The sequence below is a fragment of the Tympanuchus pallidicinctus genome, unplaced genomic scaffold (genome assembly GCF_026119805.1).
Source record: "Tympanuchus pallidicinctus isolate F22 unplaced genomic scaffold, pur_lepc_1.0 scaffold2, whole genome shotgun sequence".
In the NCBI taxonomy this organism is placed as follows: Eukaryota; Metazoa; Chordata; class Aves; order Galliformes; family Phasianidae; genus Tympanuchus; species Tympanuchus pallidicinctus.
This window is the reverse complement of record NW_026294721.1, coordinates 17442996-17468906: the sequence shown is the minus strand read 5'-3', so window position 1 is coordinate 17468906 and position 25911 is coordinate 17442996. Positions and strand designations below refer to the sequence as shown.

The following is a 25911-nucleotide window of genomic DNA, read 5'->3' as shown; positions in this document are numbered from 1 at the left end:
CTGGATTGTAACATTACTTAACTGTATATGACATACTATCTATTTACATATTCATACCAGACAAGAACACTCTCTGCTCCCTGTGAACTCTATTATTTATATTATCCTACAGATTACTTTAATTTCTGACTTGGTTCAATCTCTAATTCTAAACTGATAGTTTCAAATAATCCTATCAGATTTCCAAGTGCTGTTTGCTAGTCTCCGTACCATTGTTTATCAGCAGAGAAGTAAATGGCTTCCTCCTCCTCTTCAGTTCGATAAAGAGCTGGACAGCTCGACACAGAAAGGATGTCAGGGTCAGGGGAGTGCAAAGCATGCTGAGACTGTGGAGATGATGGCACAACATTGCGTCTTGATCGACACAAGCTACTGCTTCTTGCCAGTGTGCTTGGAGGTTTTACAATGGACCCTGAGGCAAAGAAAAAGCAAACCAAAATCCCCCAAGTGACATTGATGTTAATAATATCTACTCTGAAGACTAAATAATAGGTGTCTGCTTCAGCCACAGTGATTCTTAAGCAACTTCAATACAGGCCAATTATTTAGAGGACATTGCTTAACTGTTTAGAGAGAAGACAGACTGACATTGCCTTATACATTCTACAGTTAGATGAAGCAGCTAACCAAGATCTAACTGCAGAAGTTTCGCATCTGCCAGATACTACCGTCTGTGCGCATCACTGGCTCACTACCCTCTCTTGAGATCAAGACTCCCAAGCCCTTATAAAACAAGAACAGCTGTGCTAAAATTAGTATGTTAGGCAATATCCTGCATTTTACTTGTGTAGTAATTTGAAGCTTAAAGAGTTTATGAAAGTTTTGCAAGTGCATCTAGCCAAACAGCCAACTGAATTATACTGCATTAGTTGAAAATTAACATTAGATACAGAAGACTAATTTATCATATTTCATTTTAATTAAAAGATAGTAAATATATAATTAAGCCTCATTTCAAGCTCAAGAATTTTTGATAACATTTTCTTTTGCCATGCAAGTTATGAACTTCAGGAAAAAAATATTAATGGGTGGAGACAGCAACACAAGAATTGATGATTCAAGAATTAATGTGAAGGGACAAACTATTATCTTCCTCACCCAATTTCTCCTTCAGAAGTTGATTAAGTAGCAATACTTTTATGTAAAGAAACTACAAACCTACTTTCAGGCAAGCTGTTATCAGTCTCATATACCTCTTCAAAGTGTCCCACAGAATGCATCACTTTGCTTAAATAAGACTGTTCCTGGTATTCAAGATCTTTGTCTAACTCAGTACACCACAGATGCAGGTATTTTTTTTGTTTTTGGTAGCACAAGCCTTGTTTTTATGAACAAGGATGCCTAGCCCTAACAAAATGCTTTCTTTTTTTTATATGCCAGTTTAGCAACCACTAGATTAGTTTCTCTTCATGGAATCTCAGAAAAGGTTCAGTTCCTGTTTTCAGTGCTGGAAGTCACAACTTTCACAAAACAGCAAACAGCTGCATCTTTATCAGTAATCAGATTTTGTGATCTACTGGGCTGAGGGATAAAGAATGGCTTCCAAGTTCCAACATAACAGTTGTCATGTAACTCAAACTTTTGATTTTACTTTGAGGAATTCCCTACTGACCTGAAATGCAGGTATTAACAGCTCAGAAATAAGGTCTTACCACTACAAAGATAAGTCTATGAAACAGAAACCTGGAAGTTTACTGAGGTGAAACTACAGAATCCATTAAGGAAACATGCACTGTGTGTCCAGGTCAATTAGATGCCATTCTACTTGATGGTGTAAAAACCAAGACTGAACCATCGCTGAGAGGAATTACAAACATTTTGTTTAGTTGTAGGTGCATACACGCCTACATTAGTGTAGGGATTATGAAGGATTAAGCTATGACAACTTAACATTTAGAATTTTCAAGTACAACTGAAACACACTATGTTGAGGAACTAGCAGAACCTTAATCAGCCAATGAAAAACATCAAGTTTCACTACCCCTTTCTTATAATGACTTCATTCCATTCTCAATCACATTTTTCCTAACCCCCTTCTGTTCTTCAGTTCAGGATTGATTAAACAGATCTTAAGAAGAGATCAAAGGACACCAGGCCAGGTAATGAGCCCAGACCAGTAAGTTCAGTAGGTTCATACACTAAAACAGTGCTGCTTGTAACTGACCTCTCTACACATTGCCTTTTATCAGACATTTTGCTTCTGTCTTTCCTAGTGTACATTTGTCATTTTTGTCTAAAGGATGGGAATTATTTTAACCATTATCAACCTGTCACATAATTTTACTACTCTTGAACTGATTTCAGCAACATATTTTCTTTCCCTGCTCCCAAAGCATTTCCAATTCTGAGATTGTTTTCTTTTATAATGGTTTTTTTTCCTTGTTGTTTGTTTTTCACTGAGTACAAACTTTAAAATCACTTCCACAAAAGCAGACTCATGCCTTACCAAAGCTCAGAAAGCATATTTAAAGTTTTTTGTAATACTATTGCATCCATTGGTCATCCAAGGAATTTGTTCATAAGGTTTAAATCAAAGTCCTCATGGTAAAGATTATAGAGACAGTATTCTTTAGAAAGTGATCAGAACTTGCAGAAGAAAGTGTTGCAAGGGTTTTCAAAGAGGCCTGTAGAATACATGCGAGAAGGCTGGTAAGATCAGAAGGAAAGCGTGCCCAAAGCATATGGATTGAAACCAGCTAAGTGGCAAACAGTCCCATTATGCAACTTTAAAACACTAAGTCTAATTTATTCAGAGAATTCCAGCCCTAGAAGAAAAACATATATATGACGAATGCTTTCTCCCTACTTAATATTTAGCTTGATGCTTCTTGAACAGCTACATGGGAACTCGTCTTTTTGAGCCTAGTTAATCACAAGTTCCCTGAAAGAGGCTCGTGTTGACATAATGACTCAAGATATCACGGTGGTCTGAATCCCCAGTGTATATATTTTGATCATAGTTTAACCAAAGCTGGATCTTCCTCCCTCCAGCATTTGGCCTCTGTGCTTCACACTCAAACAACTCAATGCATCTCAACATAAACGTTCTCCCTAAAAGCTTCCCTTGGACAACAACAAGAATTTCTTTCAGGCACTGAAGAATGTTTGAATAGATATGTATCACACTGCCTATCAAACAAAGGGTAAGATCTACCCAGTAGCTGAAGGGATCCTAGGCAAACACCATCCCTGTCATCAGAAAGAACAGGTGCACTAAGAAATTCAACATTATAGATAAATTGGAGTTTAGACAAAACATGCAAGTACAACAAGCAGACTTTCAAAGCTTCTTAGCCTTTGAATCCTGCATTCCCCCTTCCTTCCCAGTCTCCAACAGTGAGAGGGAATAAAGGCTTTACTGCAAAACTTCATTTTCAGTTTATGCAAGTCTTGAAAGACACCTGAAAAAGTTACCTCAAATTTAATTTCTTCCAACTTTGCTCCAACTCTTATTTTTAGCACTCTCCTCTTGCTTGACTTTAAAATCCCATCCCTCCAAAGCTTTTCCCCTTTTTTTTTTTTTTTACTGAACTTAACACTTACCATGAAACTGTGAAACTATTGGAGGAGTATCTTCATCTAAGTCATCAACTCCCCCTGCAATTGGATAAGGAGGAATGGAAACTCGGGGCATAACTACCCAGCTGTGATCAGAGTAGAGAGAAGAGGTCAAGCTTGGTAGACCAGAATTGTGTGCTATTTGAAAACCACAAATCTTCTCAATCTGTTGCCACCGATAAAGACGCTCCCGCAAGCAGGTTGTCAACTCAGACAGTGCTTTCCTGAAGAAAAATCATACGTTTAAAATTACATTTTTACTGACAAAGCAACATCTGTGCAGTCATTCTAAAATACCTCAAGGTTCATTAAGACAGTCCAAATATTCCCAACATCGATGTATTTTAATCTATTCACATAAACAGGCAAAAACACTAAGTTATGTAACTCTGATTCACTTGTTCCAGGAATTCACAATTCACTTCCCTCCAAGAAAAAAAACAAAAAAAAACCAAAAAAAACACATTCTGGTATTAGACTTACTTGGCTTCAAGGATTTTATGGTCCACCTCATCCAGTGAAGAGCTGTGTGCAACATGTAGTGTTCCAAACACAGTGCTTCTCTTCTTTTTTATCTTTTCTGCCTAAAAAGCAGAAATGCACAAATTAAATACATAATGTGTACAGCAATATACATGCAAAATGGATGAATAGTATAAATCAGCTCAAAGCAGAAAAGATACCCACACACTTACCTGAGAACTTTGTATTTAACGTTAAATTTATTTAGCAAAATATTGGTCTTTACAAAACAGTGAAGTCATTACCTCATCTTTGGCGATTGCTAATTGCATTTCAGCATGCTGTCTTTTGATATTGTAATATTGTACTTCAACTTCATGCGTTAACTGAAGCCACTTCTGCAATGCTTCAGGAACAGACCAATTACTTCTCAACTCAAATTCCTTCTCAGCCTTTTTTAGAGCCATGCGCACCTGACAATCAAAAAGAAAGCATCACCAAGATTATCATTAGAACTGACAGTAAAAGAATGTGAAATACAAACATCTTTTTATCCCACAGCAACACTCAGGCTTTACAAATCTTTTGCAAGTGTCACTCCCTCTCAGGAAGCACAGCAAACATTTCTGAAACTATACAAGGGCTGCTCTGAATGTTATTATACCTCCTCCTACACTAGTCCACAACATGCATTTGACCTGCTACTACTAAGAAGAACAAGACGAAGCCCCTAGTTCCCAGTAAAACTTCTGTAATCCTGCTCCATGAATCTAGTTACATATGCTCTTAAGACCATAAAGTTGTACACAAAAAACACAACTGAAACTATAATGACAACTGACAGACTTTTGCTTTAAGTACTTTTAGACTTCTCCATTCAAATCTAGTATTGGAGAAAGACTGTTTTAAACAATTCCAAAGTTCTAATAAAGCAAGAACCAAATTTAAGTCAGCATTAAAATACAGTTTGCAGATACCTGCACCAGCTCCTCCTCTGCATATTTGAGCCTGCTGAGCTCACATTCAGCTCCTTCCCTCAACTCCCTTAGGCGATGAGCTTCACGTTTGGCATCATTGATCTCATCCATCATTTTGCGCTCCAGATTTTGTTTTTCCACAGCTACATTTCTATTCTCTTCCTGTGCTTTCTCAAGCCTTCACAGTTGAACAGAAAAAAAAATGAAAAAACACACAGCATGTTTGTTAGAAGTTACCATCCTCCAGAGAAGAAAAAGTGTTCAACATCACAACAATACAAATTGAATGGATACAAATTGAAACAGAAGACTCTCTCTGGACACCAGGAAGAACGCTTGTGCTGTGCAGGTGAGCAAGCATTGGCACAAGATGCCCAGAAAGGCTGCGGAGTATCCCTCCTCAGAGATCTTCAAAAAGCCACCTCGATGTGGTCCTGGGCAACCTGCTCTGAGTTGGACTGAACAGCCTCCAGGGATCCCTTCCCACCTCAGCCATTCTGTGACAATAAAAACTGAACAAGCCACATGAATCTGTGGCATCACAATGAGATGTTCAGAGTGTCAGACAAAACACACCAATTGCTCGCTGAGCCTTCACTAAAGGTAATAAGATCAAAGTATCAGTTTCCATAGAAAATTGAGTTACAAACATACCAAAAGAAACCTAACAACTTTCATAACATTAAATAAGCAATATAATCAGTCAGAGTTTGATTCAATCTTAAAAGCTAAAAGTAGATGAAACATACATTTGTGTTCTCACTTCAACATATATCAGAAAATATAGACTACAAAGTTAACTAATTATTTGAAAATAACAATACCTACTTCTAAACTAGTAGATAAAGACTGAACCACTATTCTCTACTCACATCTTCACTTTCTATCACAATTCCAAGTACCCAGGAGCAGTATCTACCCAAATCCCCATCAGCACTGAGATTAGTTTCTATTTATAAAAAAAAAAAAAAAAAAAAAGCAAAGGAAGCTTAAATTTTATTATTATTTTTTAACTAGTATAAATGATCTGTATCTATACTTCACCTCAAAAGGTAGTCAAGGGCAACATTAATTCTTTTTTTGTTTTTATACCTTTCCTGCAAGTCAAGAAGACTTTGTTCTGCTGTCTGCAAACTTTCCAAGTCCTTCATCATTTTTGTGATGTGTTCTTTCGAGGTTCTGTTCTGTGTATATGCAAACCAGCAGCCTCCAAAACCAATAACTATAGAAACCGTTAATACAAAATCCTTCATCCAGTTGTGAGGGGGACCTGTATAGAGAATAATATGATCATTAATTACTTCACATATACAGAAGTCACACTAATGAGTTAGTGGGGTTTTTTTCTGTGTGTATAAATTGCTGTGGTGTTTTTTCCTTCCTGCACAGTATAGGCTGTAGTTGCCATCCCTGGCAGTGTTCAAGGGGTGTCTGCATGAGGAGCTATGAGATATAGTTTAATTTGTGGTAGCAATGTAATGAGAAGATGGTTGGACTAGATGGTCTTACAGGTCATTTCCAACTTGTGATTTTATGATTCTATGTAAGTGTTAAGTATTTTGATATCAATAATCCCTTTAGATATGCCACTTTTAACATTACTGCAGGTACAGAAGCAAATGTGTCACAGTTTATTAGTTGAAGTAAAGCCCCATAAAATAACTGCATTCATTTTAGGGGTAAGTAGCTTCATGAGCAACTTAACTGCTTTAGAGAACAGAAAAAAACACTTTTGCAGTATTCTCACAGCTAAGCAACCCAAGTGCAAAACTAAGTGTTTCAAGACTGCTACAACAGAGCAGTAAGCATTAAAGGCATAATTCAAGTGTTTTTCTCCCTGCAAATCCCCAGCTCAGATCTGCCAGGTGAGCTCAGACCCAATCTGTGATTCAGTAGTCTCCTAACTGATTACCAAGCTCTAAGTGCTAACTAATTAAGGGACACCTCTTATGCATAGAAACAGAACTGACTATAACTGTACAAGCAAGCATGTAGACCACTGATGAAGACAAAGTCTGCATGAGCCAAAATGAGTTAAATGTAGAACTGCAGTATTACATTCAAGTGCACTTCAACTTAAGTCTGCACAAAAGACACTAGCATCAGATATGAACAATCACCATCTCCCACTTTTTTTCTTTTTGAGGTTAAAGAATGATGCCCACTAATCTCAGCATCCCAGCTTGCACTGGAGGTAAACCTAACATTAGCTAGGAGTCTAGAAAGCACAGCCAAAAATATTTAGAAGACATCACAAAAGCCAACTTGCAGTCTAGAGTAGATACTACAATTTCTATGTAGTCTTTAACACGTATGTGGGCCTTTAATCCATCATTCTGACAATATTTTAATCAACTGACCAGTTTTATACTGCATGTCAAGCAATCAGTATACCCACAATAAAAGTAAGCTATTCTACCTACAGAATCAAAAGTCATTGGACATTCCCGCTGTTTAATTTATACAAGAAAAAGCCAAGGTAAAAAAATCACTAACGTGTAAGAGGTCCAAATAAAACAACATCCAAGGCTTTAAGTTGAAGTTTCTGTCTATGGCTCCGGTCAATTATTTTCAGGTGAGAGATCATGAAAGCATGTTCATTTACTGCTATCCTGTTAATGACAAAACAACACATTACATACTTCCACAAGCTGTACTCAAATCATTTCTCAAAGAAAACGCACCCACACTGTACAGAATTTTTGTTATATGGATTAAGGTCATGCAATCAGATTAAGAGATACAATATGATAATCTTGTTGTGAAAAACAACGTGGCTAGGGAAGAACAATCAAATCATAGTGTCACCCTTTATGGAATATTCATAAAATGAATCCATCTGGTGTAATTAAAAGCAATGATTTGTCTAGAAACTTCTGGCAATTCAAAATATACACAATACTCAAATGTAGTAAATATGCTCAAGAAAATGGTTTCCACATATAGTTCTGATATTTACCCATGCAATACATTCAAAGTTGACCAAAAGAAAGTGAGCTAACGTACAGATAATTATGTAGTCATTGATAAAAGCTTCAACAGAAAAAGAGATAAAACTAAGATAAAGGAGCAACAGGAAGGAAACTATAGCTAGAATTACTTCAGCAGAAAAAAAAAAAATAATAAAAAAATCAGTCAGCCTTTAGAAATACCACGGCAATTCTCTTTTCTTATATTTGACCACATCCTAGTTAGTCTTCAGGTTCATGCAGTTGTTCCCACATAATAGCTAATCAGCAGCCTACAGTGAATCATTTGAAACTAATTCACAAGAAGTACTGACCTGGGAAGTGTTGTTCCATTGACATTGCTCTCCCTAAAATTCTTTTCATACTGGGGCAGTTCAACAAATTCTGACAGCCATTGAAGAGTGTCCTCTTGAGTCCAGTTATGAACTGAGAGAAAAAAGGTTGATTAATTTTAGCAAAAAAAGCAATAATAAGGCATTGCGGACAAGCAGCAGAAAAAAAAAAATCAAGTTACAGTGAGCATGAGAGTTTAGCCAAAAAGAACTGCAAACAAATCAGTATTCACATTAACCAGTGTCACAGCAGGTGCTGTAGCAATAATTTAACATACCATATCAAAACCCCTCCCAGGAACCCGCTCTCATCTTCATAGAAGCTTGTGCAAACTAACCACAAAAGGGGAGCAAAGAAGTGAGAAAGATGGGAAGAGTGAAAGAGAATATTGAAAGATAGTGGATACTTAACAGCAGAATACATGAACTCCTTCAAAAGTCCAGGACTTCTGTATTATGTGCAATGGTATTCCCTCTAAGAGAAATGCTTAAATTGATTCAAAAATCTCAAGTATATAATGGCAGGAGTCTATATAACCTGTCACAGCTATAAATGCTCTAAAGTAAATAAAGAAATATTAGAAATGCTATCCATAGATTTATAACCTCCAAACATTACTGGCCATCACAGTCCAGCTGCCCCAACCTAGAGCTTCACACCAATAAATTCAAAAAGCAATTTCATAGTTTCATACCCCATTTCTTCCCTTGCTTTTGCACCAGACCTTTTTTCCAGGTGTTGATCTTCAGACTCCATTTTGTCATAATACTCTAAACTTTGGTAAAAGATAGTTCAACTCTATTTACAGATTGTTTTTGTATTGCAAAGGTTCTTAACTGTTCCTTTAGTGGGAAACCATCAGGTTCACAAGTTGTTCTAAGCATCTTGAAAGGTTAGTCAAGATCATCCCAGATTGTCCTTAACTGCACCCCAGAAGTACTACACTCACAAACCAACTCAAAACAACTGCACTGTTTGGATTAGACGGCAAAAGTCATCTAAAATAGCTACTACACACTAGACACCTCGTTATTGACAGTACAGAACACGCAGTTCTGGAAGCAACAGTTCACTGAGTTTGCAAATGGAAAAATTAACAAGTTTCTCTTCTCCTGAAAGTATTTTGCAATCATATTGTTAAAATCAAACTGAAATTGGTTCTCGTTTTTAATAAAACTTCAGTGATATTATACATTTTACGGAAGAAATACAATTACTGAAGTTGTTCATAATAGACTAAGTTACTTTTGCTCTACTGCAAAGACAAAAAGATAGCCTTCTCCACAGAACACTGAAGAAAGTTCCCAAAACAATCTGGTAAGTTATAATGGGGAAATAAGTCATTCATAACCCATCACTGCACCAGATACCTCCGTAAGTACAGAAAATCCATAGAGCAGCAAGGTCTACCTGTTCTGAACTAAAATGAAAACTTGTACTTACTGTGATCTTCTCATATACTTTCCCATTTACAAAAACAGAAGAGACTGCTATTAACAGTTATACACAGGTGTGCCTACTTAAATGACCTCTCTCAACTTTAATATTAATCAGAACATGGAGTCAACTCTTATTCTAGCATTCCATATTCTGAATCTGTCCACAAGAAATTCAGCTTTGTTTGTTAAAACAAAGGCATAAGTAACAAACATTTCTCCTTTTAATAAATATTTCCTCTTTTGACCTTCGACACCAACATACTGAATCAGAATGAAGAGTAGTCAGAATGCCTGTTTCAGTTCTACAGAAACCCATGGCAAATTAGCTGTCTGATTAGAAAACTACAAATCACACAGTGAAAACTTCCAAGTTTCATGCTTGTCTAGGTCTATCAGAATCTTATTTCACTTCATTTTATCACTAGATAGGCTAGAATCCTCAGATTCAGGAAATACCTGGCTTTGTGTTGGTTTGTTTCTTTAATTTATTTGTATATAACCACTACTCAATGTTAAAGAGAAGATAATTAAGCCTGAGTCTTGCAATTTAGACAAGCAACTAAAGTCATACATACAATTTATTTTTCCTGATTCCAATAAACAGTCCTTTTCATTAAGATTATTTTCCCCCAATAAAAAACAGAGATGTGAGAAAAGTCTTTTCCAGGAGTCAACAGCTTTCCGAAAGTACAAGAAAAATGTTAGAGTAGTTCCAAGGGCCAGTCTCTTAATTAAGAGATTAAAAAGAATAAGACAACAAAGATTCTGGGGAGGGGCTGATCCAGATGTCAATAAGAATGGCATCTAAAGCAAAGTAAAATACAATATCATGCACGCGGTCTGGCTAAGTCCTAAACCTCACAGTCCTTCCATTTTTATAAACAAATTCTTGCATCCAAGTATAGACCAGTATAGCTAAGGAAAAACACTGCCATCTTTCCCTCACATCTTATATGAAAAGCTGTTTTGCTTGATCTTTCATCCTAAACTGGTTATGTTCCCCCTCTCTCAACATGTTATCCATAGCTAAAAATTTAACTGCAGAACAAGCTCCTAATTCCCTACAGGATCTGTCAAGCATATCCACTTGCTCAGAAGCAAGTAAGTAGTAATTATCTGATTAACTGATCCAGTGGCAAACAAGTACAGCTGTAAAAGAGGATGTGCAATTAACTAATGAGTGAAAGTAATCTGCAGCTGGAAAAAAAGGCACACAGACACATTGCTACCAAATCTGAAGAACTGTGTGGTGTTTCTAGCCCTACAGCAGGGAAGAGAAGATTGTAATAACCTGGAAAGGATAAAGTGACAACAATCCATGGGTTGAACAATGAAATTAGGAAATTTTACACATCAAGCTTAACCTTGAGAAAAGACACTTGAAACCTAACTCATTCATGTTAGGGGAGGTGTTAGCAGGGTTCAAAGTTCCTCTGCAAATAATTAGTAGCATAAAAATAAGATGCTTTCAGAAACAAATGGTGCAGAAAAAATACAAGTCCAAATCTGATAGAGGACAATATTTTCAGTACACAGGAAAGAAATTATACACTTCTAAAAACTGAATAAACAGGAAAACATTAGGATAAATGAAAAGTAACAAAACTTCGATCACATATTCTCTCTCCTTAACATCACAAAGAGCAAGCTAGCTGCCTTAAGTAACACAAGAAGGTACTACCATCACACCCAAACTACAGGGCAGGCTGAGATATCATATAGGCTCTAAACGAAGTACACTTGTATCCCATATGAAGCTCAGTTTCCACATTTAAAAACTGCTTCCAAAATACACAGTTTCTTTGTAGAAATTGTCAGATTTTTACCTTTTACTTTCTATGCAATAGTTAGTTGCTTTTAATCTCTGTGTTTTATTTAAAACCAACAGAAAACAGCTTTCAACTAGATGGCAGAATAGGGGGTGAGGGCAGACCAATAGACTATCCTGGGAAACCAGAAACAAGCATTCTATTATAGGAATGTCCTCAAAACTTCCTTTTATCACCATGGAAGCTTCCTTCAACTTAGGAAGAAATTCCTTTAGGTACCTGTAATGTTTGAGAGTATTAATGCAGAGAGCATAATACAAAAACAAATTGCAATTTAACTTATTTTACAAAGTTAACCTTCACTCTAGGCAATTTACTCCAGATTCCAAATGATGCTGCACAACAAGTGTTCAACCCAAAGCGTTATCCTCCACAAAACTACTTCTAAGTTGAAATTGTTGCATGCCTGCTTGCAATCTATTTCTGCACAAGTGACATTCTAATGCTAGGTCTGCATGTGAGGCCTCTACTTCCCTTTCCTGAAGCACCACAGCAAAGCCCTGGGAAATTCATTTACAACAGCCAAAACATTCAAGCTTTCTTTTTATTCACGTTTTCGATGTAGCATATAGAAGTCAGAAGGATCGCCTGACCTGTCTCCAATAAGACCTTAAAACCAGCATATAAATTTATCCCTCAACAGCATACAGTAGTGAGAAGTAAGCTGGCCTTCATTCAGCAGAAGCAACAGCCTGCTGAAACACGATACAGAAGAACTGATGACATGAGTGTACTCAAAGTCAAGCAGGCAGCTGCAGTTCAACTCCATCAGCACTGCCAATTAGAATGTGACAGCTCCAAGTGTGCTGAGGAAGTGACTTTTACTTATTTTCATCACCCAGAAAGAATACAGTAGATAGCAAATGGAGGAGTAGCAATTGAACGACTCAAAGTTAAAGGCATATGGCATTAAAGAGTAATCATAGTAGCCTTTCGTGTCATACCTATTTCTACAAGTAGCTATCTTGAGAGACAGCATGTCAGCAACATGCCTTGGGCAGGCAGGTGTAAAAGCCACAGTGTTTACACCCCAATGCAGCACCTACTCTCTAGACTTGCTTCAGCTGTTATTTGCTTATTTTGGATACCAATTTCAGTGTTTCTTTTTAAAAAACAGCTGTAAAAACACACTTGAAAGTAAAAGGAGCAAGATGACCCTGTATAAAGCTGTTCCTTGCTAACCCATATTCATTGCTCACTAGGAGAACAGGCAATAGATATGCTTTTATTCATGTTAAAGTTATTACAAAGCACAGTTCTATGGAGAGGCAGCTGTAAAGTAAAATATTACAGTATCAGACCCAGAACTCTTATGGGCCTCCAAGACAGACCAGAATACATACAACAGCAATACTTTACAGCGATTAGTGAATGGCATTCATATTCTGAATGCTGAAAACAGACTAATCAGGCAAAATCACAACACAGACAAAAATAACAAAGTGATTCCATATCAAGCATGAGGAAGGACTCCAAGGATTTCACTGTAGCAAGACCTTCAGCAGCTGCATTATGTGAAATACTGCGCAACCAGTTCTTACAATTTTTAAATTAAATTTAAAATAAGTAAATGGTGACCCTATCTTTCCAACAGTGTAGCACTAAAAGCACAAGTCTAATTCCCCCTCGTGCAGAATGCCTGTCTGCAGTACTGCACCCTCCCACCCCAAATGGCATGCAGCCTTACATAACCCGGCCCTTAGCTGGGTGCACACGTGCTTCCAGCCTCCAGTATTTAAAACCTGAGACAGTAAACGAATTAGAAAGTGCAAGGCAACCATAACATCTTCATGGCATGCAGTTTAGTCCCAGCTGCTGCAACAACACTTGTGAAATATTACCTCAGATTTAAACAGGTGATCATATATAAATAAAGCCTTTAAAAAAAATCTTTTCCTCTAATAAAGAAGGTAGTTCAGGTTATCTTCTTTTAACACAGAAGAGCTCGAAAGAAAAACATACAGGACAGGAAAGAAGCTTTTGTTTTTTTATAGAACAGTCGACACGATGCACTCAATACAGAGTAAACATCAAATAAACCATAATGGCAAAAAAAAGAGTTTGTAAAAGTAGCTTTTTATAGAATTTTTATAGAATTTTTATAGAATTTACAATTAATCTGACAAAAGCAAGCTACTCATTAACTCCAGGTTTGACCAGAATAGATCTATTTTACTACAGAAAAAAAAAAAAAAATCAAGCCCCATGGAGCAATGCTACAGTGCCAAGAGTATTAGCACCCTGTCCATTCCCCAGGACACATCAGAGAAAGGATACCCAGCTGAAAGCTCCTGCCCTATTTTTACAGATTCCCTTACTACTGAGGCTGCATGCCTAAATACCTCTTATGATAGTAGCCAAATTTACCTAATCTTGGTCCATTAGAGACAAAAAAAACCTACAAAACATGACTGAGCAGAAACTACAGAGCAAGTTCATCTTCATCACCTCTGCTGCACAGCTACTGCCTCTTAATGACCCTTGTGAAAAAAAACACACTGATTCTTCACCTCTAACTCAGTAATAACTAAGCCTGATACTTGAGAAGATGAAGTACTCAGCACATGTGCAAATGATGATGAGTCAAAAAAAAACAGCCAAATGCCGTAAGATGGAGATATGAACCAAAATAAAAATGGATATAAGCATAAAGATCAGCACTAATAGAAATCACAAGCCTTTTAAGAAACCAATGTTTTCTATGCTGAAAACAAGCTATGCTAGTTCTTAGTCACTCCTCTGAAAAGAACTGTGTCTCCAGAAGCTTGAGATTAAAAAATTTAAACGATCAGTATCAACTAAACTAAGTGATGCTGATTTGTACTAAGGACTCACCAAAACTAACTGGCAACGGAGCAACAACAGCCCAGATGCTGATTTAAGCTATGACATGGTTCCTCTTATGATGGCAAAAAACAGCAATTCCACAGTTTCTTGAACTTGCACCAGTGGAGACTGTGTCTTACATACTGAGCCAGGTAGGGACATAAAGCCAAAAGTAATTAAATAGCAATATTCTGATGTTTTTCTTGCTTCAAACTTTGTCCATCTTGCATCTTAAAAAGCAACAGTAAGCTATCTGATAAATACTGAAGACAAACATCCACACAAAGTAATATTTATTGGAAGGAAAGGGCAATTTTATTCAGTATAAACGTCATGTAGACATATTACTTCTTAGTTTCTGAATAAGCAGAGGTGCTAAGGGCACTATCTAAAGCTTGTAACTGTCATACCAATACCTTAACATTCTACTGAGCAAAGTCTCCATGTACTGATACAACCACTTACACTACTTTCCACAATCTTGCTTAATGCTGTTAAGTTGCATTAAACTGGCACTACAAACTAGCAATTATATCAGAATTCCTAAAACGTCTAGGAAGGAAAAGTAATATCTTCCATGTTTCCCAAGTTAAATGAAAACAGATTTGAGAGGATTCACACTTTCCACCGATCACCAAAATCAAGCATGTTTATAGAAGAAATTCAGAAACAACAATTCAAAACTGTTTAGGTTTGATTCTAAGTTCTGAAAGCAGTGAAAAGGTTGGTAATCACAGAAACAGGAGTTTGGAATCTCTGAATTACAGCAATTTAAGTGAAGATTTAAAAACATCTAAACAGCTTTTCATCTTACGAGGAAAAATTAAAAGAGAAAATAAAGAAAATAAAAAAGCATCTCTATCAGCTGTATTTCAATTAGCAACATAAAGCTTTAATATCTTTAGCTTAAATCTCACTTTTCCTAAAGCATCATTTATACCACACCATTAGTACCGCTTGGGAGTTTCACTCTAGAGGGGGCTTCTTCAGTGCTCAAACTGTATCTATAAGGAGATGCAGAACAAAATCACTGTAAAGACAGTGAGATCTGACAGTACCCTCAAAAACTTGTCTTACACTGTTTGCTACGTTCAAGAGACCTGGAACAAATTATACCAGAACTACCTGTTTACTGAGTATTATTATAGCCAGAATTACATATAATAATTCTAGGGACAATTTTAGGGAGATGATTTTTTCCAATAATGCAGCTGTAGTATTTTCTTTGCACAAGATCTTTTGTGAAGGAGAACTTGCAGAATACTTGAAAAGATTAGATAAAAGAAACACTGGTTAAAATACATTTATTACAGCAAACAGTTAACCAATGGTAAATGCACATTTAAGTGCCCATGTTAGCTGAATGAAAAGCATGTTAATCTTTCCATTTCTACACTTTCTTTTCCATTTCTATTCTTGTTCAACTGATAGCACTTTACAGGTCTCCAAAGTGCTCATTAGTAACACAGTATCTTTTGAAAAGGTTAAAAAAAGGTTTTATGCTTTTAAGAGCTCTAACATCTGCACCCTCTAGAGTTTCATTTTAATCACTATATTCTAGACCATATTCAGCAATGAACAGAAAACAGCTACCATTTCATATTTGATATTGATATTTCCTCCAAACTGAAGGGGTGCACGCTGGGCCATTATTTCAATGTCCTGTATTCCAAGTTTTAAAAGACTTTACAAAATGTTTTATTCTAAGAATTAGGTTTCATAGCCAAAGGAATTCGTAGAGTAGAGACACACTGGGATTTCTACTTTACTATGATGTGCATAATGTTTAAAAACACTATGATAGCAACCTTCAGGAATTACTAAATTAAAAACAAGCTCATCTGGAATTCAATGCCTGCAACAGGTACTTCCATAAATCACAACCTTGTGTCAGTGAATTTAAGCTATCCTAATTTATTCACAATACATTCCACAGAGCACATGGAAATTAACTCTAGATGGGCTGAGCGAGTTTTCAGATGGATTTATATGAATATCTACTCCCTGTGCTATAGGGTACTACTATAGATTCCTGAAGATGCTTAAGCACAGGTCATCCATTTACTACTCTAAGTGACTTGGTAAAAAATGGTTGAATTATGTCTATTTCAATAAGCACCATGATTTCTAGTTATTCTTTTTTACCTACCTTCAGATGTTTTCCATCGTCTCCATAGATCCTCAATAGTGATATGCTTGTCTTCTCTATGCAGGTGGCTATGTTTATTAGAAGCATCCTTATACTGCATATCTTCCCTTAGAAACTAAAGAAAACAGGAAAACATCTTTAATTCCCAAGTAATATTGATTTCTAAACAAAAACTAAGTAAATTGGGCAGAAGAGAATCTTTACCATCTCTTCCCTATGTGAGCAGCACAAAATTCAGGCAGGTCAACTACGTCAGATTCAGAAAGTTTACTATTTTTACAGACTTGATTTGCAATCATTAAGTCCTAGAAAAACTGAAGCTGCAGTTGGTAGTATATTGACACCATTATTAGTATATCTTAGCCTTACAGCATTTACAAGTATGTATCATGTCAATCACTCTGCATACTTCTCCTTTCTGAATAGATTTAATCTTCTTCACCTTTGGAAGGCAAGACCATATAATATTTGAAAACGTATCAGTCCTTTATGGACAGTGAGTAATACTCAAATCCTGCTGTAGCAGTTAAATAAGCAAACTGCCTGAGGGATGAGAAGAGAGTACTAATATTACTACAGCCTTTTGAGTAACAAAAATTTGTTCTACTTAAAATTGAAAGACCGAAACCATCCTAGAGACAATTTTATTCTTACTAATGATGCCTCAGTGGCAACATTTCAAGTATCGAAGAATTACACATAGCTGTTTCATTTGCAGTGATTAACAGGAAGCCTATATACCAAAATGCCATGTTGTTGGGCTACAAAGCCAGCAGAGGGAGCAGGAGTTAACAGATTATTCACAATCAGCTCAGCTGCAAACACAGTTACACCAGCTTTTGGGTGAAAACAGCCTAACTTCAAACTTTCTTCACAAATACAGAAAACAGATCCAAGTTCAAAGCACAAAGCTTTCAGTTAGGAGAGAAGGAGAATGGAAAATACCAATTAAATATTCAAGGAAAACCTAAGTTGTTTTGTTTTAAATGAAGTATCCACACAAACTCGTAGCTTGCATTTAATAATCTGCATGTAGTAACTCCTCAGGACGGGTTATGCACTTCTGAGAATTTCTCCACGGAATTCTGTTCACCTGTTCAGTCCCACCTACCTCACCCCTTTCAGAAGCTGTGACAATAACAGTAACATCTTCCTTCACAGGCTCCTCTAACAGAAGACTGTCACAATGACAAAGTTACAGCATGAACACCTAGACCAGACAATGCCACTTTTCAGAGAAGGGATGCACTGCATTATGAAGAGATAGGAAAGTCAAATATGCTTTTTGTTTTGTTTAAAACACCATTATTTCAAAAAGGCCTAATACAGAAATTGTTCAGGAGGAGTTATCTTAAATGGAAGAAAGCCCTAAAAACAGAACAATTCTGGTAAGAGGAAAAAAAGGGGGGAAGAGGGTGGGTGGATTTTTCTATTTTTCATCACAGCAGCTAATCTCTCTTCTGTTGCCCTGGCCATTAAGTACACAAAGAACAGGTTAGAAAAATAACTCTAAACAGAGGTTAAAAGAATAAGCTCTGAGAAGAAAAAACAGCCAAAGATTATCTTAGGCAGCAGAATTACACAAAAAAAAAAAAAAAAAAAAAAAAAAAAAAGGCCTTTTAAGAAGACTATAAATTTGAAACCAAGAAAACAGATGAGTTGCATAAAAATACATCAAGAAAAAAAATCATTTGTTAATGCAAGTACTTGAAGCAGAAAGTGCTTTTTTTTATTCAAAAAAAAGAAAAAGGCAGACACCTAGATTCAAACCTTCAATTCCCAAAGGCTGGAGATACCTGTACTCCTACAAAAACTCACATCCCAGACCCCAGAATTCAGCAGCATAATAAGGTGCAATGGTAATGAGAAGACAGTTGGACTAGGTGATCTTATAGGTAGTTTCCAATCTTGTGATTCTATGATTCTATGTGTAATGAAAACATTTGCCCTGAAACAAACTGAAGCTGGAGTCCTGTAACAGCTACAAGGTCAGGCGAGCCACCAAATTCCTCTTCAGAAAACCTTTGGTACTCCAACAGTTAACTCAAATTACAGCCAACCTGTCACTAAACACTAGCCTGAAGCAAGAACCATCACCATCATAAAATTTTCATCCTTCTGAAGAAAAAACACAAACCAAAATCCAATACAGGTCTGACATGTAAATAGCATTAACAACCTAAAGCCATGCGTAACACCACAAAAAAAGAAAAAAAAAAAGAAAAAAAAAAAATGCTAGGCAGTTTGAGTACTGAAGTTTCAAAATATCTTTGCCTGTTGAGGATCAAATGAGCAATTGCATTCTTCTGCAAAACAGTGCTGAAGTTAATCACTCTCGCTAACTACAGAAGGAAGCATTCATCTGCTGTGTTTATTCCTTGTTCTGGAGTAAGACTCAAGTTTATGATTTCCAGTTTCAGAAGCTTAAAATAGACTCAAACTGACACACTTTAAGAGCAATTAGTAACATATCAGTGTTAGTATCTCCCTCCAGCAACTATTCCTTTATTATACAATATAATTCCCCCCAGTTTTCTTATTTCCTTCATTTTTATTTCTTCAAAGGACACTCAAAAAAATCGAACTACAACCCTACCTTCAGATACAGCCACTTCTAAAAGCAGCCACCATTAGATAGGCTTTCGGGAAGTCCTGTTGCTGTGTATTATCTATTGCTATCAGATACACGGCACCAGGCAAGCATGTTCTTAAAAGAGAATGTGGCACACAGCATTCACCATTTCTCCCTGTAGAAATAGCTTCTAAAGATGTGAAATAAGGCAACGTATCAAAGCCTATTGGACACATTAGTAGAGAAACAAAATTGCTTCCATAGCTGCAAAGGCAGAAGCTACTGTATATTAGCATTATCTATAATCCTAAATCTAGAATTTCTACCAAAAGAGATTATTGAAGTTCAAAAGAAAACTTCACTTATTCTACTGTAAACGTCACAGTCTCTTCAAAGGAAGGTAAAATTTCTGCAAGCACACTTCCTTGTAGCAAGACTGCCTGGCTGCAATGTTCATAAACAGGTTCAGACAGCCACATATTAGCTTAAGTAGCTCCATAGAGGCACAGCATGAGCTAGATCTCATTCAAAACACTGTTGAATAAGTTTCTATGCAACAGTACCCATGATAGCACCCACTGTTGTTCCACAGGACTCCCTGTGCAGACAGCACAGTGACACGGACATTACATCTGGGGGCAAAGCAGGCTCCTAACTTGCCTGCCATGAGAAGGAACTGCTGCATGGACATGCTCTAAGTAGCTACAAGGAAAAAAGGCAGTTCAAAGTAACATTCAACATTCAAAGTAAACAAGACCTCTTCGCACATCTACAACAAATTTAGTTGATAACTAAAACTAAAGAGTAACCTCAAGAGCAAGCCAATGGCTTTGGGAGGAAGAGTTTTGTCAGTCACGCTAGTAAGTATGTAAGGTATACTCATGTGCAAGATCCATGGTCTTCACACAATGTTTTTGCACAGAGAAGTAAAATGAACTCAAAAGATATCCTGGAGATGCAAAGCAGCTGAAGCATTTGCAGTCTGAGCTGCTTAAGTAGACATCCCTACAAAAGAGCACCTTGCCCAACAGTCTGACTCTGAAGCACTGACTACCTAATTACGAATACCAGTGTAGGGACACTGATTATAAAAATGATGACAAAAATCAGAATGCAATACATCCTTCAAAGTTTCTTTTCTATCTTGCTGTGTGTACATATGCAAACAAGGAACAGCAGCTCAGGTTATAGCTGTACTCCTCCCAGCTGAAATGACAACACCTGCAGTAAGATCCTGGAGCATAACAAGGTCCCAAGACACTAAACAAAGGGAGATGAAGCCTTCCAACTTCATTACACAAAGTCTGTAAGTTTAAAAACATTTGGATGGATTTCTTCAGAGCAGGCTCAGAACCACTTTTAATAGCTCTCTACCTTGCTACCTCTAAAAACTAAAACATCTTAGCTGGCAAATTATGTCCGTATGTCCATCAAATGCCCATCCACACTCTCTACCAGACACTTTTTTTTTTTTAAAAAAAGACTACATACAGATGTACTTATCCACTACCCCAAAAATACTTTACTACAACTTCTCTCAAGATTTTTAAGATTTAACAACCAAAAAGAACAGAGATACTGATATAGATTAGGTTTTCTTCAAGAACACAGAAGGGGCTGCTCACTTAGAAACATCAAGAGTTTAATGACACACAGTCATCTTCTATCTCATGCTTTAATGCTCCTAATACCCAAAATATTCAAAATGTTAGCACCACCTTACTTGATGCTTAGTTCTTCAGGATTTCCAACCATGCAATGCAATGCTTGCAATTTCCCTGAAATGTTTAGTCCTTACCCCCTAACCAAAAAAGATTATTGAAATGAACAGAGTTGTCATTTAATCTAGTAAATTACCTGGCTTGTTGTTTGTCTGTCCCCCTCCCCCCCCATAGAAACACACAATTACTTAAGGAATTAAAGAACAAAGATATCCACAGAATTCTTATACCAACTCATCTTCACACAGCTTAACAGCTCTCTCTGGAGTAATTTGGAAAATTTCATGTTGAAGTAGTTGTGTTACATTTTATTTCTTCAGATTCTAAAATAGTAATGTTAATGCATAATATTTTAATTTAGTAACCTTCTAAAGCAGAGAGTGATGTGTGCATGCATCATCCTAATTGCTAAAAGAAAGGAAGCCCATACAACCAGGAGCATATCACTAGCAAACTAATTACTCAGTAAAAGTGAACAGCATGATCTGATTCTCCTCTACAACAAGAGCTTTACTCACACATGAGCACCAAAGGCAGGGTGCATGAAGGCATACATTTCCCAACTCACCCAGACGCTAGAAATTACTGATTTTTCCATTGAGCTGTTAACACTTGACTGCTCCATCTCCTCCATTTTGACTTCCTACTGGATTTTTTGACAGTTTTGGATTTCGGTTTTTGTTTGTGGTTTTTTTGGTTTTTTGTTGTTGTTTTACTCCAATTCATCATCTTTCAAACATACTCATGACACTTTCTTTCATCTCTCTTGGGTTATTCATATCTTGGATGCAAATATGACTTCAAGCCCTCAAATAACAGCTGTACAGAGCATGCATGCATTCTGAAATGGTCACTTCTACTTCAAGAAAAGTCTTCACTTGTCAAACTTATCACAGCCAAAGCACTGTTTTACTATTCCTGATCAGATCATACATGTTATTTTTCTGTTTTAATCACTGTACTGGAGACAGTTTTCCTTTTTTCCTTATTATGCAAGTGTGCTCTAAATAAAATACAAATATTAAATCAAATAAACCCAAAGCTGTAAATCACGCCATTGGTTTTTGTGTTATATTGTACGCACAGTTGAGATATCAGTATTTCAAAAACACCAACTTATCAATTTCCTACAGTGATATTTCTTGAGGAAGTTCCTCGATGAAGGATCTACATGTAGAGCTTCTTTGGAAAGAGAAAAAAAGCTCCAGAATTAACAAGCACGCAAGTCTGTCTTACTGCTTGAGCCTCACCTCTAAAACAGGCAGTATATGCATTGTGTAACAGATGCTTCCTGAAGCAGACAGCCTCCCACAGCAGATGACTAAAATCTCCATCAGTAATGTCCTCCCTTTTAGTTACCCTTCAACAGCCTACATATTTAAACCAAGGTAAACAACTGCAACCTTTTGTACATAGATAGTAAAATATTATTAGGCGTCAGAATTGATAAATTCATATTCACCTATCCTAACAATAAATAGACTTCTTTCTCCACCCTTCCTTTTTCCCCACTCTCTACTGCACCTTTGAATTTCATGCTGACATCCTACTCAATAGGCTAAATAGACAGCAAAGCATAATCTATTATCCAAATAAGCTTTCTTTTTTCCTTTAGATTTTCTATCTTTAGACATCTTAGTTTATACCGAGTAGTCTAACATATCTAACAGAAAGACTAAAGGGGAAAAAAATCTAACCAGTCCACACTAACTAGATTCCTTCTATCCTTCTTAGTCACTGAAAAGCGTAAGACGTTTACTGAGGTCATCCAATAAATCCCATGGAATAAAAATTAGATGAAGTTTAAATCAAGTTCCCCACATGAAGAACACCCAAGTTAACTACAAGCTTTTTTCAGCTTCTAGAAGGCCCCCAGTTACAGTCAGTTTTTGAGGAAATAAAGTTTCTTAGAAAAGTACAAGCTTTCTTACTTTCAAGAGAAATTTATGGAATGGTTTTATGTGAGACTGCTATTTTACAGGGGAAAAAAAAAAGGGGGACATGAGAAACTTTAGAAAAAGATGCCTGGAGTTACTGTTAGGAGTTCTCAACTGAATTAGCAAATTGAAATAGCTAAAATACTTTAACAGCTTTACCTCTTGTTACCTTTCCTCTCTCAAAATAACTTATTTACAAGAACTTCCTTCCTTTGTGTAAATATATACTTGTAATCATAACACTGTGTTAGTTCAGCAAAAATTTAATGTGCTTTGTTGTATTTTTCCTGCCAAATAAAAAACATGGTGAATATCAATACAATGCTCTTCCAGGAGTCTTGTTGTAAACAAAAACCATGCAGCACAGAACAGTAGAAAATGCACTAACTTGTTAACCCACTAACTCATAGTACCTGTATTTAAGCAAGACTTATTTCCAGTAAAGTGGCTTATTATCTGTTCTCATCTTTAATCAAAACAAGCAGCATTGCCAACTCTCACGGTTACAGAAAACACCTGCTTCTGAAGCAGTGTCTATTAGGACACATTTTGTATATATTCTATTGTATATACTGTAATAAGGCAACCAGGTAAATATATTCTTAAACTATCAAATTTTTGAAGATTGAGATGTGGTTACAAGCACTACAGGAACATACAGATTACTAATTGTATTTACAATTAAAATGCAATTCTTATTAGCAAACCTAAAATTATTATCTTGGAAGAAAGTACATCTGTGCAAATACACACTATTTGCAGGAAAGTAAATAAGAAAAAACTAATGTATTTTTTATTAAACACTTCTAATACTTCTAATGTATTTTTTTATTAAACACAATGCTTTAAAATAAATTAAGTGGCAGAGAAAGGGTTACATTTCAGCTAATTTAGTTTATGCACAATGAGAATTTTGAACACACAGTTTTAGTAATCTTGCATACGACTTATAACAGCATCTCTTCAAGAACTGCTCAGGGAGAAACTTAAGTTCGGAAATAAAGACGAAGTCCACTGGACACAAGGGCAAGCTTTTTGAATACTAACAGAAAGCCAATAGAAAGTTTCCAATGCATAAGTATTTCAACATTTTTCAACATATTTCAACCATCCTGAAAAGGCGTTCAGAAATCTCACAACCACCAGAATTTCAGTTCACATGCTGGATTGTCCATATCCTGAACATCATGATAAGCAATTTAGCTCTAATGTTACAGAACGTCAGTGCTTAACTGCTGCCCCATGGCATACTTCAAAGTACAGGGTGAAATTTTTTCCTCAAAGTTACTTCCTTAAGTATGTTATTTTACTTGGGATCATTTTCCCCACTGTATAGCATTCCTACAGAAAACTCCTATCAAGCATCACTGTCAGTTTTCATGACCATACAGAAGAGAATCGACATAATTCACAACTTATGTCATTCAGTGAGAACTATCTGCCCTATGGAGCTACAAAATAAAGAGATGAAAAATTAGACTTTTCTCACTCACCTTAAAACCACATGGTAATACCTTCTCATTTTTAGGGGACATCTTCATTCCCCTTTCTTTCTCCTACCAGAAAGCAGGAGAAGCAAGAACAATGAAACTACATGTATTTATCTTCATTCCTCCCCAGTGAATCTCAGATCCAGATGGTCAAGTTAAGTACAAAAGCAAGACCTCTTCCAGAGTCAGCGGAAGAATGCCTACCAAGCTCAGCCAAGCACAACCATAAGCAACCATGCTTAAGGCAGGCCTAAATAACAAATCTTCATTAGTCTATAGGCTATAATAGGACCATTAACCTACAGCAGAAGGTTCTTACTACTTGCCCATAAACACATAAAGCATGACAACAAAAGACTGTTCTAGAGTGTCTTTAATAGGTATTGTTTTGAAGCAAGAAGTGTCTGAAAGAGATCTGAGATAAGCAGGAAAGCCCAGCAATACCCTGAGAAAAAAAGAAACTAAAATAAAAGTTGGCAGTTCAAATCAACTCTTAAGTTACCCTAACTGTAAGCTAAACTAAGGTCTGCCTCTTAACGCTAATCACAAAAATATCCACTTTATGTGTGAGCCTTAAAAACTTTTCTTTTAGGCTAGAACAATGGACTAATATATTTCATTTTTGACACCTCCAGAAACCAGATTTAACTTCCATATTTGGCCATAAAAAAGAGCCAAGTTTTAAAAAAGGAACAACTACTCGAGTTCTGGAACATCAGAGCAGCTATGTAAAACAGGGAGAAAAGGACAGACCTTGCAGATATGCACAAGTGAGGGCTTTCTATCCTCTCACCTCATCACTTTCATCTACTTCAATTCCACCATCTTTGTCATCATCCATTTGCTTATGGATCATGCGAAGGGCTTCCAGGCTGAACCGGTCCTCCTCAGTAAAGCACGGTGGGCTGAGAGAACTGCAGGAATCTAAAAGGGGAAAAACAAATCAGAACAGAAAATATTAGTTACTGTCTCTCTAGAACATGGTGATCCCAAGCAAGACACAGAATGTGAGTTTTTGTATGTGCATATGTATCTGACTGCACTCAGCCTTCAGATTACATGGCAAACTTTTACCTAAAAATGAAAAGAAAAACATCCTCTTTTTAACTAGCCTCACAGAAGAGGCTGGGATAGACTCCTGCAATCCCATCCCCCACCCTGTAACTATCTCTACTTCTATCTGTCAACTACTCTGCATGATCTATCGCTGCAGCACCAAAGAAAGCCACTGTCTCATTTCCAATCTCCTTTCAGAAAGCCTGGCAAAAACAAAGTGGAGGAGGGTGAGAGCAAGTTGTCATGTCCTGCAATTGCAGCTTCATAAGCAAATAAAGGAATGATAGCTAAACTGCAGTAATACTATAGGTAGTATACACAGGCAAAATACACACAGACTGCAAGTGAAGAAAGCACACCAAAAAGAAAATAAAACTGACAAAAATATTTGATCTCATAACCCTGTACATGCTGATCAAAAACAGCAATGTCACCACAGAGCAGGGTTCCAGGCCAAAAATAGCATCTTCTCATCCATGATTATTACAGAAGGCTTATGATTTGTGCACATCTGATGGCTTTGCTATGTCAAATTAGGTATCTGTTCTTCACCTTCGGCATGACGTGACAAACACTGCTCAATTCTACAATGT

The 25911-nt window shown here is 36.6% G+C and overlaps 1 protein-coding gene across 2 annotated transcripts in view; it reads right to left on the bottom strand.

Annotated features, from left to right (window-relative positions):
• STIM2 (stromal interaction molecule 2) overlaps positions 1-25911 on the bottom strand; it is a 63167-nt gene that overhangs the window by 4730 nt on the left and 32526 nt on the right. For both annotated transcript variants that reach the window (XM_052681992.1, XM_052681993.1), the window contains exons 2-11: positions 25056-25186; positions 16543-16657; positions 8281-8392; positions 7494-7609; positions 6090-6267; positions 4998-5175; positions 4326-4493; positions 4042-4142; positions 3544-3782; positions 211-412 (exon numbers count right to left, since the gene is read on the bottom strand). In XM_052681992.1, the coding sequence (XP_052537952.1) occupies positions 211-412; positions 3544-3782; positions 4042-4142; positions 4326-4493; positions 4998-5175; positions 6090-6267; positions 7494-7609; positions 8281-8392; positions 16543-16657; positions 25056-25186 (1540 nt within the window). The remainder of the gene's footprint in view (positions 1-210; positions 413-3543; positions 3783-4041; positions 4143-4325; positions 4494-4997; positions 5176-6089; positions 6268-7493; positions 7610-8280; positions 8393-16542; positions 16658-25055; positions 25187-25911) is intronic.